The sequence below is a fragment of the Epinephelus moara genome, chromosome 19 (assembly GCF_006386435.1).
Source record: "Epinephelus moara isolate mb chromosome 19, YSFRI_EMoa_1.0, whole genome shotgun sequence".
NCBI lineage: Eukaryota > Metazoa > Chordata > Actinopteri > Perciformes > Serranidae > Epinephelus > Epinephelus moara.
Window position 1 is genome coordinate 25,769,363 of NC_065524.1, and position 15,768 is coordinate 25,785,130.

The following is a 15,768-nucleotide window of genomic DNA, read 5'->3' on the forward strand; positions in this document are numbered from 1 at the left end:
TTTGAATACATTTTATTGTATATATCAAAATGTGTTTATAGAACTGACCTAAGGGACTGAATCTGAACTCCTCTTTTCTTCCTCAGGACTTTGAGAAACCCAGTCCACCCCAGAAACCCCTACCTGCAGACCCACTCGGGAGGAGCTCTCGGCTGGGTCACAGTGTCACAGCAGGAGGGGTCCACCTCCCCGGAACTGGACCCCTCCCCATACCTATCCCCACTGTGCCCAGGCCACCACCCACCATCCCTTTACCCAGCAGGTCAGTGCAATGTGACAGAAATGCCATGTCTTTGTAGCCTTTTTCAGACATGGAATATATAACACTGGCTTCTTCTGTCTGTTAAAGTAATGACTTACATGTCCATTACATGAATGTTTGTCCCAGCTTTATTCAGATATGAGATACAATGCATGATGTTTGTCAGCTGCTTAATAAGAGGAGGAGGTGACACTGAGGGAAAATAGAAATATCAAGGACACAGGTTGCATCACTGATGGATTTCAAGGTTTTTTTCTACTGAAGCCTGAATTGATGACCAGTGTGAGTGAAAGGGACACTCGCCCTCTCCTCTGACTAGTGAATCTCATAATACATTTTGTTATTTTTGATAATTTTTTGATTGATCTGAGAAACCCCTCCCCAGCAACTTGGCTAATTTGTCGTGTCTCTTGGTTTATCAAACTACTTTTGTTTTGTTTGTGCATTAGAGGAGATAGCTTTGTCACACTGCTCTAATGTCACTCAAGGAGACAAGTACCAACCACAAGAAGACTCACAGTAACCACAAAGAAGCATAAGATGACTACAAAGATACACTAACAACTACCATGAGATGCAGAACAGCGGCAAATACACATAAAGAGAATCACGACTACGAAAAGGGGCAAAACAACTACAAAGCTGCATAAAATGACCCCAATAGTTATCTATTGATAACTATTGATATTGATATTATATCTAGTGACCACAGTAGAGGGCAAAACAACCACAGACAAAAAATAACTACAAAAAAAATAATACAAGGACCCTCAAAATGACTACAAAGACACAAAATAAGCACAAAAAAGACGCAAAACAACAATAAAAAAGAGGCTAAAGTTGGTGGGGCCTTCTGCATGTCTGTGCCCAGGGGCCCATTGTCTCATTATCCGCCCATGCCAACTTGTAAAATTGCCATCAGATTAGCAAAACAAGGTATGTCCAAAAGGGGATATTTTGCAGTAGTATAGTGCAGTGGTTCCCAACTGGTGGGTCGCAGTCCAAAAGTGGGTTGCAGGTCCATTCTGAATGGACCGCAGGTGACTCGAAAACATGTCAAGTTTGTAAAAAGCACACTTAATTTTTAAGTACAGTGAATTTCCGACAAAAAGGTTTTACTTTGAAGTGCCATTTCCTGCTGTAGAGTGAGTGACGCTACTTGACAGAGACAGCAAACTAGCTCGAAGACATGGCCACACGCAAGTATGATGCTGAATGTATTAAACTCTGTTGACCTTAATCTAAGGAGAAATCTGGACCCCATGGCTGGACCACTTGGGAATCACTGCTATTGTGTATAACATGAATTTGTATTTCAGTAAAATAAACTATCATGTTGCTGATTGTATTTGATATCACACATTTTATCTACACTGTGGTGATGACATGTTTTCTTGTTTCAGACCCGTGCCGATGTTGCCCTACAGACCACCAAAGACTAATAAGGACTGCTGAGCTCTTGACGTCGTGGACGAGTAAATGTCCGACCAACAGACGAAGACTTTCTTGATTTGCACTAATTACTGAGACTCTGTACGACCTCTTGGACAGTCGGAAGCATCACAGAGTTTCCAGTAAAAGGGGGCTAACATCACACCTCGGTGCTACGCCTCTATAAGGTGCTTTGTTGTCCTTGCTCAGGTACCAATGAACTATTTATCTATTTAACTATTTAACTGCGGTATTACCAGTTTGTGCACAGAGCACTCTGATCAAGAGTGATTTGAGTGAGAAAAGAAGGAATCATGGTGTGATTTAGAATATTTCTTTTGCATTCTTTTGTGATTTTTATACTTTTTTTTCTCAATGAAATGCTGAAATATATGATGTTTTTATAACCAGTTAAGTTGCTTGAATAAGTGAAGCGCTAAAAGAGTTTGTCTTTGGGCTAAAATGAAGATAAAGGGAAATGGAGCACAACTCAGCATGTTGCCAGTGCAGCTTGTGGGCCATCGAGCAGTGTTAATTATTCAGTTTTTTTATATTTTTATGATGTATTCAATGCCAAATACATCTTTTCTATCATGTCACCACGGTGCTACAAAGTAGATATTAATCAGATCTTGTTTTGAAATGAAATACATTGGACTCACACTGCGTTTTTATTGTGGGATTAATCCGATCAGCTCATTTCACAGCCTCACAGTCAGGCTCTTTTATTCCCTTATAAGTTCACTTTCGCGGTAGAGCACTAAACAGGAAAAGTACTTTTCACACATTTCAGGCCGGCTCTGACACACTGCTCGGGGCACGCTTTGGACGCTCCACATGCTCTCCTGATACTGGCAGACGCTGCTGCGGAGTCTCAACAGATTTGACAGACTGATTGTGTTCCAGAGAATTACACCAACACCAAATAATTCACCATTAACTCTGGTGTTTGTATGTTTAACATTCACGCTCACTTTGTCCTCGAGTGGGCGAGCCAAGCGGGATGACTTCAGCGCTGTGAGCTTTCCAAGCTCCCCCTCGACCGTGTCCAACAAGATGTTTTTACCATATCTGTCCTGTCTTTTTTTTTTTTTTCCTTCATAACATTCCATTTGGATTTTGTAGGGCTTTGTTTTTCTCGAACGCTGAGATTATTCATGCATTCACAGCTTTGTGCATCAGATTCAGAGCTTGGCATTGCACTTCATTTCTTTGATGTTATTTGTTGTTGACTTGCTGTTATACCAAGAGGGATTCAACTGGTGAAATCTTTACAGCGCAGTTATGTTTTACCTGTGTCAGTGTTCACTTTGGATGATGCATTTTATATTTGTAGTGTGTCCAAATGCAGTGCTTGTCTCCTGACTGCTGCAGAATGATTGAAGTCCCTGCAGAAGTGTGCAACTTTCTTGTTTTGGAGGTGTTCAGATGTGTCTGACAGTCCGATTAAGCGCTACCCGCTGGAAAATATTTGTTAGTGCTGTGTGGATTAGTCGTTAAATGTTTATGCCATTTGTAAATCCTAAATGTAATGTGTTTATTTGCATAACTGTAACATGTTTAAAAGCCATTGTAAAGTGTAAATATTGTATGTCACTATGTCACTTATCATTTCTTCTTTTTTTTTTTTTTTTGTTCTTTGTTTTGTTTTGTTTTTACAAGCACAGTAATATAAGAACTGCTTTAAGGTGATGCCCCGTTGACGCTGGGTGGCAGAAACATGATTTTAACCTGTACCTTGTAAGCCAGAGACGGATGTTTCAGGATAACATTTAAACTGAGAGATTTTATTGAAATGATATCAGAGCCAAATAAAAGTTCCTTTATGACTGTTTATAACAAGTTACTTTAATTGCACTCGTATTTTGATTTTTTTAAAGTTATTAAAAAATATCTTCAAAAACTGTAACAAAGAAATCACTTCAGAGAAACTTTTAAAACCACAAGTGACTTTTAAAGAGATAAAAAAGGGTTCATAAGAAAAACATATTCACCGTTTGAGAACATGAATCATTAACTGATGCCATTTTTTGTTGTTTTATCCTCTGAGATGATGAGTCTGCCTGAAGCTCAGTCTTCAAAATGCGACCCACAAGAAGAAAGCTACCAAAAAGTCACAATGACAAAAGCCAACAAATAAGCAAACAAATTCTCAGTGTATTAAAATTACAAAAATAAGTGTGTGTAAAAAATAATACTAAGTATGTGTGCTTCCTATTAAGGTGTTAGGCCATTCTCTTATGAGGGTCTGCTCTGCTGTCCTAACACAGCAGGCTGATCATGGTTGTTCAACACTGCCACCTGCCAGACAACTCTGGTCATTACAACAACTGAAGTGCATCTCTTCACTCCAGTTTATCTTGTTATCTTGCCTTGATGTGCTCCTTCAAGCCACAGGGTGAAGTCGCCCTTGATCTGATTAAGGACCTGCTTCCTCCAAACACTTGTCAACCATTACTGGGGAGGAATACAAAAACAGGACAACCCTTGACCTCCAAACTGGCATCAAGAGTGAAGGAACCAAAAGGAGAATAATGAATACAGACCACCTTGCAGTGGGATCACTCCAGCTGCAAAACAGAGATCCATGACTTAAAGTGAACATCGGCCAGGAGCGTAAAATCGAGATTTTACCCCCTACATCTGCCCCCCTTGCTGGGACCACACCCACTGGGCTTTCATTTTGATCTCAACTACACACCTGTAAAGTTTCAAAACTACATGTTGCACTGCTGCGATGTTATGGTGTTGACAAAAATCTGTCCACAGACATATAAAGACCTGGCAAAGCACAGGAACTAGTTTATCAATGTTTGTTATCAACTAAAAACAGTCACAGATTGATTTAGGTTAACAAAAACGAAACAGCAGCCAATTATATATATATATATATTTAGCAAAAGTAACATTTTAGCATCATAATTAAAATCATGGAGAACTGGGTTGTTTTATATGTCACTGTATGACTGTTGGGTTGTGAAAAAACAAAGTTAACTTTAACTGAAAAAAATGTTTTAAAAGAAACTGTAACAGTGTTTTTAGTTTGAACAGTGCCAGTTATCAGCCACTGGTGGGCGCTAAACACACTTTCCAAATTTCTCAATTTTTGTTAGTCGGAAGGAATTGTTCAATATTTTGTCGAACAGTCTCATCGGAAGTATAAGTACACCTGCGGGGTTTTTTTTCCCCGAATGACATTTTTGGGGCACAAGCACTAAAAGTGCAAGGAACCCATTGTTTTTGTAGAGATACTTTTTTTTCACCTTTTGTGAATTGCTTAGGATGCTTGAAAACTCACGAAAATTGGCACACACATATCAGAACCGACAAAAACTGGGTGTGGGTTCCATCCAACATTTGTATGTGGGGCCCATGTGGGTGGTAAATGAGCTGAAAAATGGGCCCTATATGGGATTGTCCAAGGGTTCCATAATGGGGCCATGCCAGCTGCCCACATGAGTGGTTTTACTCAAGTGAGCCCAATATAAGATGCTCATTTTGGGCCCAAACCCATGTGGTACCCAGGTAGCCATAGCACAACCCACTTGGGGCCCACTTGAGAAAACCCACTCTTTTGGGTAACTAGCATGGGGCCATTACTGAACCCTTGGACAATCCCAAATGGGGCCCATTTTTCAGCTCATGTACTAACCGCATGGGGCCGACTGGGTGCGGCCAGCGGGCTCCATAGCACCCCCAAACGCACATCTGGGTTTGGATAAAGTTGCTTTGACGATCATGAAATTTGAGTGGATCATAGCTCTCATCATCAAGAGCTTATGATTTATTTATTTTTTTCCCCAAAAGGAAGTCAGCCATTTTGGATATCTTGCATTCATTTTCATTTTACAAACATGTTGAAGGACTTTATAGTGCACAAAATTTCACAAAGCTTTGCACCCGTGAGTATGGGTTAGGGTTACAGGGTTAGAGTAAGGGGTCAGGATTTAGGGTTGTTTGATCAAGTAATTATTTTGAGTTGGTGGTTTAAATGGGCATGGTTGTGGAACGCTGGCTCTACAGCGCCACCCACTCACTTTTTGATGCCCTTTCTGTACTCAAAAACTCAGAAGACATGCCAACCAGCTTCCCGCCAGTAACCCCAATGTGCAGGAAGGTGGGAGGGCACATTAATTGCTGCTTGCATCTTCCATTAATTTCAATTTTCTTAGCAATGATTCTACTAATGGAAAACTGCAGGGTTCTGTAAGTGTAGCTGCACTGTGGAGGCTGAAGCAGAGCAGACTTTGTGCTAACCTCTTAGTTTTACAGGTCTTCATTTTCTGGCACAATCATTTGTTCTTGGGTGTAGAAATAAATTATCTCAGTGTGTTAACCACTGCGATAATTAATTTCGTAATTACGAAATTAAACCACAGTTGATAAATAAATGCATTTCACTTCATCTACAGCTTGTGGCCTTTGCGTGTGAGCCAGTTCTCATTGTAAAAACATCAGATCCCTCTGAGTCTCTGCCCATCTATCTCTGTTCTCACACCAGTGTGTGTGTGTGTGTGTGTGTGTGTGTGTCATCTGCTGATGACCGCACTTCTATGGGATTAGTCGCCACATGACAACACTGGGCTGGCCGCCTAGTGAGCCTTTCATTTGGCTTCACTTGCAGAGGCGGTCTGTGCGCTGTCCAACAGTTTACTGAGAGCCGGAGATTTCCAAACTTCTTCTCTTTGGATCTGCAAATGAAGTCTTAAGTGGACGGACTGGGAGCTCACTTGCAATGGAGCAGGACGTTACCAGTTTAACTGGAGAGGACTGTTTTGAGGGCAAATCGCCCTGTTGTTCAGACACAGAAGCTTTGAGTCAAGGAGACAAAGAGTATGATGACATTTTGGAGCTTAATCAGTTTGATGGACTGCCTTATTCCTCCAGGTTTTACAAATTGCTGAGAGAAAGGAAAGAGCTGCCAGTGTGGAAAGCAAAGTGTGAATTCATGGACACTTTGGCCAAAGGACGGTTTGTCATTGTCAGTGGCTCTGCCAAAACTGGGAGAAGTTCTCAAGTGAGTACCATAAGGCATTTGACACTTCAGATTGAACTTCCATGGAGGATATTGCACATTTCAGTCATGCAACAACTTTGGTACAGGGAGATATTCAAACCCTCTGATGATCAACTTATAGTGGGGGAGCATCTGTGATGTAGACAACTTATCTCACTCTTATTTTGAAACAGATTCCCCAGTGGTGTGCTGAATTCTGCCTGTCAGTCCAGTTCCAGCACGGCATGGTGGTTTGCACGCAGATTCACGCACAGCAGGCAGTAGATCTTGCCTTAAGAGTGGCCGACGAGATGGACGTCAACATTGGTCATGAAGTTGGGTACAGCATCCCTTTGGAAACATGTTCCAATAATGACACAGTCCTCAGGTATGCTATAGCAGCATTTCTAACTTTTAAACCCAGATGTATTTAGTGTTCCTCTATCTGATTCCTTCCCTCCTTTTGCCGGGTTCCAATAAAGCACACTCACGACACACACTGCTAAATCACCCCGCCTTTTCTTATTCACAAGAGAGAAGTGAACAAAAGGACTAAGGGGGCTCTTTTCAGGGGCTCCTCCACAGCTGCCCCGGCTCCCTGTCTGCCCATATGTCACACTCCCTCATGTGGGTCCCTCATAAGTCAGCTGGCGAACAAAGAAACTCTGCACACTGAGGGGAGAAAGATCAGATAAACAGGCAGCCGGCAAGAACGAAAGGATCCCCTCCTCAGACTAATTATCAGAGTAAATTACTCTAATAGGGGAAAAGCTGAAGTGTAGACAAAGTGCCTTTCATTAAGATGCCATTCTGAGGTTCCTCTCTTTCAGCCTAGGGGCTTTGGAATAAAGAAGGCTGAGGATTTATTTCAGGCTATTATGAATTTGAATACAGTGTGCGTCAAGTGCCTCTGTGCATGCATTTGCTCCCTTCTAATGTCAACTATCATTTTATTGCCCACCATAGGTACTGCACAGATGACATGCTCCTGAGAGAGATGATGTCAGACCCTTTGCTCGAGCGCTACGGTGTGGTAGTCGTGGACCAGGCCCACCAGAGGACTGTAGCCACTGATGTACTCCAGGGTCTGCTGAAGGACATTGCCCTGCAGAGGCCGGAGCTCCACGTGGTCCTCCTTACAGCTGTTGAACCCAGCCCAAAGCAGCTGGCCCACTTCACCGGGTCAGCGGCGCCACTGATACGCCTGGAGAGCCCAGGTGCAGGGGAGGTGGTGCACAGCAGCACAGGCGACAGCTACTTCTGTTCAGCTCTCCGCCTGGTGCTGGAGATCCACCACTCTGAAGAGGAAGGAGATGTGGTTGTGTTTCTGGTGACGACGCAGGTAAAAAGCAGCAATGCATGATTGAATCAGCTGTCTGAATATATGTCTTCCTCTGACTTTCTTCTTTGTTTGCTATCCACCAGGAGATAGACCTGGCCCATGACATCCTGTGTCATGAGGCGCACAGCTTATCCCCTGATCTGGGTGAGCTCCTGCCTATTGCTGTGCACCCTGGCCAACCTGGGAATCTACCAGTCCTGGGGGAGGAAGAGACAGGCCAGAACCGCAGAGTCTACCTCACATCCAGCCCCAACGAGGACTTCTTCTGGGCTGCTAGCTCAATAAGCTTTGTCATTGATGCTGGGCTGGAGAAAAGATATGTAAGTTAGTCCTGATTTGTTTCAGTAAAGCTTTCGATTTACTGGTCCATCTATGTCCCAACCCTCACCTTTGGTCATGAGCTATGGGTAATGACCGAAAGAATGAGTGGATACAAGTGGCCGAAATGAGTTTCCTCAGAGATAGGGTGAGGAGCTTGGACATCCGGAGGGAGCTTGGAGTAGAGCTGCTGCTCCTTTGCGTCGAAAGGGGTCAGTTGAGGTGGTTCGGGCATCTGATCAGGATGCCTCCTGGGCACCTCCTATTAGAGGTGTTCCAGGCACGTCCCACCAGTAAGATGCCCCGGGGCAGACCCAGAACACGCTGGAGAGATTACATATCTCGTCTGACCTGAGAACACCTTGGGGTCCCCCAGGAGGAGATGGAAAGCGTTGCTGTTGAGAGAAATATCTGGAATCATTTTCTCAGCCTGCTGCCCCTGCGACCTGGCTTCGCATAAGCGATTGAAAATGGACAAAGTATCTGAATACTTCTCCCACCATTGATTTTATATTATGACATTTAATGTAACATTTACACAAATCTTGTGCCGCGCCTGAATCTTGATTTATTGTTGTACGTTAAAAGGTTACAGACTTTTTTACCTTAATTGGTGCAGAAAACGAACAATTTGTGCATTAAAATTCCCCAGAAAGCAGGAAATTAAGTATTTGATGCACCAAATTTTCTTGCAGAGGTATCCAACGGCACATTTCATGTAAGTCCTCCCAATGTTGAAACAAATCCTATACCCTTAAATGTTGTGTAGCTGGGGTAATAAGTACTTGACTAAATGTTCTCAAATACATTCAACCACTGTATATAATCAGGATCTAAACACTGTGGTGCTGTTGCAGGTTTACAACCCCAGGATCAGAACAAACTCAGTCATCATTCAGCCAATCAGCACGGGTCAAGCAAAGAGTCGCAAACAGCTGGCAGGTCCAACAGGTGAGAAGTTAATCTTTTACAAAACTCTTTTGGTGTAACCCTGCTGTCCTATCTGAAAATTTGAAAATGATCTTTCTGTCCTTTAGGCAAGTGTTTCTGTCTGTACCCAGAGGACAGACAGCTTCCTACAGAGATACGTCCACATGTTGTGGAGTCCGACATCACGTCCACTGTGCTCTTCCTGAAGAGGATGGAGATCGCTGGGCTGGGTCACTGTGACTTCATCGACAGGCCTGGTGAGATTTACATAAAGTAAACAGGGAATGTTTTCACGGCCGTTTGTATTGTCTGGGCCCCTGGTGTTCGACTGAATTTCACATCATCCTCAGTGATAATGAGATGATTTTTGGGTTCAGTCAGTCCGTTCCCTTTTGTTCCGACAGACGGCAAGTTTTTTTTTTTTTTTTTGTATTGGAAGGCAGTGAGCCGTGCCTCAGCTGAACTGACAGCTCCTGTTCTGCGAGCATCCTTTTAGAGCTGACCTGCTTCCGTGTGCTTTTGTTCCCCCGGATTTATTCACCCCCACTAACACACACACACACACACACACACACACACACACTCACACACTGAGCCTCCCATTAGTTGATTAGAGCATAAACACAGTGTTGGTCTGTGGGAGTGTAGATGATAACAGAGAGCATCTAAGGTGGATTAAATTCCTACCTCTTGCTCCGTCTCTATCTCTGTGTCCACGTCTCTTTGTTTCACCGTGATGTTGATGGAACAACATGTTTGTTGCAAAGACAGAATAGAAAATCTCATTTGTACCATGACAGACTTTTCATTTTGCATAGTGATGCATGGCAGATGTTGGTAAGGATTATAAAATCCTAATCTTCTGCTGCCTTTTTGCTCTGAGCGTGCCCACCAGGGTGCCAGTATACTGCAGGGGGATTGCCCCAGTGGGTCACCACCACTTTGGATTACAGTTTAGACAGTATTAAAACTGCAAATATAATCCATAACCGTTTAAATCAAAGTGTATTAGTATGTAATTAATAATCTCCTGGTTTAAATACTAGACAGTAATAAAGACGTGTACTGGTTCTCTGCAGGATTTGGTTCTCACTTTAACCAAGGTTTAATTTTGCAAAAAACAATGTATAATCTAAAAAACCTCTCTAACCCAGATCCTGGAGGCCTAATGCAGGCTTTGGAGGAGCTAGACTACCTTGCAGCTCTGGATAATGATGGCAACCTGTCTGAGATGGGCATCATCATGTCTGAGTTCCCCTTGGAGCCGCAAATGGCCAAAACTGTACTCGCTTCCTGTGAGTTCGACTGTGTCAACGAGGTGGTCATCATCGCTGCCATGCTAACAGGTAAAATGTGCTGGGCTGCCATTTGAGCAAAAATATATTAGTAAGCAGTATGTTCTAATAATCACATTTGTCTTGTGGATGTTTTTTAGCACCAACTTGCTTCACAGTTCCCTCTGCCGACCTGAGGCCAGAGGCAACCCAGTGCCACATGAAGTTCCAGCACCCAGAGGGAGACCACTTCACCCTGATCAATATCTACAAGGCATTTAAACAGTGCCAGCAGGATCCATGTGAGTTTACACACACACACACACATACACACATATTCTTGTAATTCTGTCTTTGTGAGGACCCTCATTTATACATTGCATTCCCTTGCCCTGTATCCAAACCTTAACCATCACAACTAAATGCCTAACCCTGACCTAAACCTAATTCTAACCTGAACCCTAAAACCAAGTCTTAACTCTCAAACAGGCCCTTGAAAAAGTGAGGACTGACCAAAATGTCCTCACTTTGCAAAAATGTCCTCACTCTGTTGCTAAAATATGTTTTTTTGGTCCTCACTGTGTAGCATGTACAAGTACACATACACACACACACATAGACACACTTACTCACACAGATGTGAGAAAGCCATATTTACAATAATCACAAACTAAAAAAAGAATACTTTTTTTAATCATTACAAGAAGCTAAAAAAAATATGACGAAAGTACGTCCATGACAGTTTTTGGGGTCAATATTTGCTTTATGAGACACATATAATTGTATTGATTATTGTCCCATCTGTATGTCTTCATCAATGTTTGCGCCTTCCTTAAATCCCCTCTGTGTCTCTGTCTTCTCCACTTGTTAGACTGTAATGAAGAGAAGTGGTGTCAGGATTTCTACCTGAGCCACGCTGCTCTGCTGATGGCTGACGCTCTTCGCGCTGAGCTCACCGACACCCTGAAGAGGATCGAGCTGCCCATCTCGCTGCCCGCCTTTGGTTCCCGAAGGAACACCCTGAACATTAAGAGAGCCCTGCTGGCAGGGTTCTTCATGCAGGTCAGAAAACACAACTTTATTATAACACTCAACAAAAACTAAAATAATTTATTAGATCAGCTTCGACAGCTTAAAACATTTCAGCTCACATCAAACACCCAGAGTCCTCCTGAAGACTCTAAAAGGCCATTGAAGTCCTTTAAGTGGAACTAATGCAGCAATGTGGAGTGTGCTCTAATCATGTGTTTATTCTATTAATCATCACATAATATGGGCTTATTGAAATATTAAAGCACTTCTGTTCATTTAGTAATTTAAGTGACCGACAGTATGGAGAAGCAGTTATGTTCCTTTTTATGATTAATATTCATTATTAAAATTGACAAATACGGGGCGCCTAGTAACTCAGTGGGTCGAGCAGGCGTCCCATGTAGAAAGGCAGTGTCCTTGCTGCAGCGGCTGCAGGTTTGATTTCAGCCTGGAACCCCTTTGCTGCATGCCATCCTCTGTTTCCCCCCTTCACACTAACACTGTCCTATCAAATAAAGGCATAAAGCCAAAAACAAAAAAATCTTAAATTTGACAGACATAACAAGTAAAATCATCAGTGTTTGTTGATTTGGATCGTAATAAATTTTAATGTTACGCAGTGTTTAAGTATAATAGTGGATAATATGTGAGAATATACAGAAATAGGACATCAAGTTGGTAGTGGACCGTACAAGATGTAACTTTGGAAGGGACAAAACATGAGACAAAACCGAGACACCTCACAAACTAAATGGCCTAGGAACTTTGGTATGTTCAAACAGCCACTACAATGCCCTTTCAGGTCTCAGGCCTTAGCATCTGAACATCTAAAACCTTCTTCAGCTATTATAACTTCCACAACTTCCACTGTTCATGCATAGTTTTATCCAACAGCTTTCTTACATCTCAAGAGACATGTTCTTACACTTATACCAGCTTACACTTCCACAGTTCAGCTTCTCTCAGTATTTTGTATTTTGACTGCCACTAAAACTTCAACTGTTTCAGTATTTTAACTCCTTGAAATCATGGATGGATTACTGAATGGGCCGACCAGGCACAGGCCCAGGAGCCCAATGTGTCAGGGCCCCCTCTGGCCTTCATCTGCAAAATGTCACTCTGATTATTACAACATATACAGGCCTAAAAGAGACTCAAAATGAACACCAAAAGATGCAAAGAAACAGGAAATGAGAGACATAAAACCACAAAAAGATGCATAATGACAACAAAGAGATGCAAAACAGCAACAAAAAAGAGGCAAACCACAAAGTCTGAAATGTTTCAGCTGCAAGTTATGAGAGAAGTTGCCTTTTCTTGTCATCTTTTATGTGTTGGATTTTTTTTATGTGCACTATTCAAGGTAAAATCAGTATACACAGTATATCCTATATCAGTATAGTAACTCCCGTCTCTCTGTGGAAATCCATCGGGCTGTGCCTGGCTATGATTTCCCTCAGGTGGCGCGGGACGTGGATGGATCAGGGAACTACTTCATCCTGACCCATAAGCACGTGGCACAGATCCATCCTCTGTCTGGCTACGGAGCCAAGAGCCCCAAGCTGGGCCTGCCTGAGTGGGTGCTGTTCCACGAGCACTCCTTCTCCGAGGACAACTGCCTCCGCACCACAACCCACATAACACCGGAGGAGTAAGTCTCAGCTTTGTTTTAACATTTTGTTCTTTGGATATTTTAAACTGTGCACTTGTTTAACAGTCACATAACTGAATATGTTCAGTCTTAACTAGACTGCAGTCTCTTGTTGCTTTAAAAGAACCCAGCAGACCACCCGTCTTATCTGCACATTTAAAGAAGCTTAAATGTAATCAGACGGACACATTCCCTTTCCCGTCTGGTCCAGATGTAAAACCTCAGTTCAGCAGGGACTAGTCATGCTGGTTGTGAGGGGAGGTATCCTAATCCTGTTCTCAAGTATCAGCTGGTTGGAAAGGGGATTATGGATAGCACAGATTCCTGGGAAAGTGGAGCTGTGGTTTAATGGAGGAGGAGAAAGCTCTGCAGCCTTTGTCATGCTCTCTTAGGTTCTTAAAATGTGTCGATCCGTTCATTGCTGTTCAAATAATAAAAGGGGAAATATAAGTATCTGTAACTCATCTATTCAGCGTAAGTGGAAGTCATTCAAAGCCAACACAAATTGAAAAGATTAGTTCTTGTTTTTATCGACAACGCTGTCCTCTCTCCTACCAGGTTCATTCAGATGGCACCACAGTATTTCTTCTACAATCTGCCGCCTAGTGAGAGCAAAGACATCCTCCAAAACATTTTGAACCACGGAGCTCCTCGATGCCAAGAAGCGAAACCTCAAGCCTCCCAAGTGGAACCACAGGAGGACCAGACCTCTGACCGCTGTGTCATACAGTGACCGACTAACCCACTGTTCCCAGTAGAATTTATTGCACTATATTGCACAGAAGCACATTGTCTTTTTATGGATAATTTGATGTTTTTAGGAGTCATTTCCTTTCATCTGTGCCCCATATTTCTGTCACAATATCATGTTCTGTATTTATGTTTTAATAGTGCACTAATATATGAAATGAAAACAATAACTGCTGTTATGTATATTTGTTCTTATTCAACAGAAAAATCTGGTTTCTGATTTTCTCATACTTAAAAGTTCCGCAAAGTTTATAATTTCAGTTCACACAACCCGCTGAAATATTTAACGACTCTGTGGCTCCTTTTCACAGTTTACCTTCAGTCACTGTCCAACAGTCAGTCACCCACAGCACTGAGGGTCCAGCCTGATTAATGAGGTATAGGGACAGTATGGGCCCACCTGCAGCTCCATCTGGTGTGGACACAGTTCAGTAACTGTGGGGTGACCCAGTTCACTTACACTTCATTGAAAACATCATGTCCCCTCTTCAGTGACCCGGGCTGAATGGTGCTGCAAGGACCAGTGCCAGAACCCTCGGGGTACAGTGTCGTCTGACCCACTTAAAATCTTTTACAAACTGTCTTTTCAAGGCAAACCAGCTGCGCACAATCTGGTTTAGGATCATTTAGTAGATGTTTAAATGTCAGGATAAATCAACGGAAATAATAGTCCAATATGTTACATCATATCCTCCTGAGAGCCGACCTTTTGTTTGGTATTCACTTTTAATTTCTCCTAGCTGTTTTGGATCAGTAGGACCTAATAAGTACAAAAAACTAAACATTGTTAATGAAAATAAAGTCCCAATGTCCTCAAACGAGACGACAATAAAGTCCCAACATCTTCAAACCAGTACTTTCTGAATACAGTGTCTTAGCTTATTACTGTCGCTAAAATTGGTCAGATGTGTTGCTATATCAAACTACAAACATTATTAATCATCAGTAAACAAGTTCCAACCATAAACTGTGATCAGGTTTTGGACCTTGTCCACTTTTGTGTCAGGACTGGCTGCAGACTGACTTGACAGAGATGGCTGCCATCTTGTTTTTACATGAATTAGTGTATTGTGCTCTTACTACCACTAGGTGGCACAGAAAAGTGTCCATGAACGAGGACAACAGGTCTAAGTTAAGTAGAAGGAAGTAGAAGGTCAAGTAAAGCCAAAATGTGATGCCTTCAAACGAGGACGCAGAGTCTCAGGAGGATAATGTATATTTGGTATCCAAATGAACAATTGAACTGAAAGTTAAAGGTACAACTCCTCCCCAAATCAAAAGCACATATTTTTCTTCTTACCTGTAGTGATATTTATCAGTCTAGATTGTTTTGGTGTGAGTTGCAGGGTGTTGGAGATATCGGCCGTAGACATGTCTGCCTTCTCTTGAGTATAATGGAGCTAGTTGGCATTTGGCTTGTGGTGCTCAAGGCACAGACAAATACATTTGAGAAACTCAACAGCAATGTCTCTTCCCAGAAATCATGACCCGGTTACTCAAGATAATCCACAGACCTTGTTGTGAGCAGTCTTATGTAGGAACTATTTTCTTTCTACCGAACTACACCCGCCAACAGAATCAACAAGCAGAAGGAAGCTAGCTCTACTGCTACCTTGCACCAAGGAGGTAGCTAGCGTCACAGCTCAGCCAAGGAGGACACCATTAATGTTTATATCTCCTGCTGTCATGAGCACGAGCCTCTCATCCATGAGTAGGTGCACGCTTCCTACTGCGCAGTGATACTACTACTTACTAGCACAAGAGCACATTAGCATTAGCACA

General features: G+C 42.5%; 2 protein-coding genes across 2 annotated transcripts in view; both read left to right on the top strand.

Moving 5' to 3' along the window:
* Window positions 1-3,507, top strand: part of adam12b (ADAM metallopeptidase domain 12b) — a 137,310-nt gene extending 133,803 nt beyond the window's left edge. Inside the window, exons 22-23 of the mRNA XM_050070451.1 lie at window positions 87-262; window positions 1,666-3,507. Coding sequence (XP_049926408.1) covers window positions 87-262; window positions 1,666-1,717 — 228 coding nt within the window. The 3' untranslated portion in view covers window positions 1,718-3,507. The remainder of the gene's footprint in view (window positions 1-86; window positions 263-1,665) is intronic.
* Window positions 3,508-6,266: 2,759 nt separating this feature from the next.
* dhx32b (DEAH (Asp-Glu-Ala-His) box polypeptide 32b) lies at window positions 6,267-14,391 on the top strand. Its single transcript, XM_050070453.1, has 11 exons — window positions 6,267-6,710; window positions 6,884-7,077; window positions 7,656-8,031; window positions 8,115-8,351; window positions 9,207-9,300; window positions 9,387-9,536; window positions 10,434-10,625; window positions 10,715-10,855; window positions 11,425-11,615; window positions 13,046-13,236; window positions 13,795-14,391. Exons 1-11 carry the CDS (start codon window positions 6,429-6,431, stop codon window positions 13,967-13,969), a joined length of 2,223 nt encoding a protein of 740 aa, XP_049926410.1. The 5' UTR covers window positions 6,267-6,428; the 3' UTR covers window positions 13,970-14,391.
* The last annotated feature ends 1,377 nt before the right edge of the window (window positions 14,392-15,768 follow it).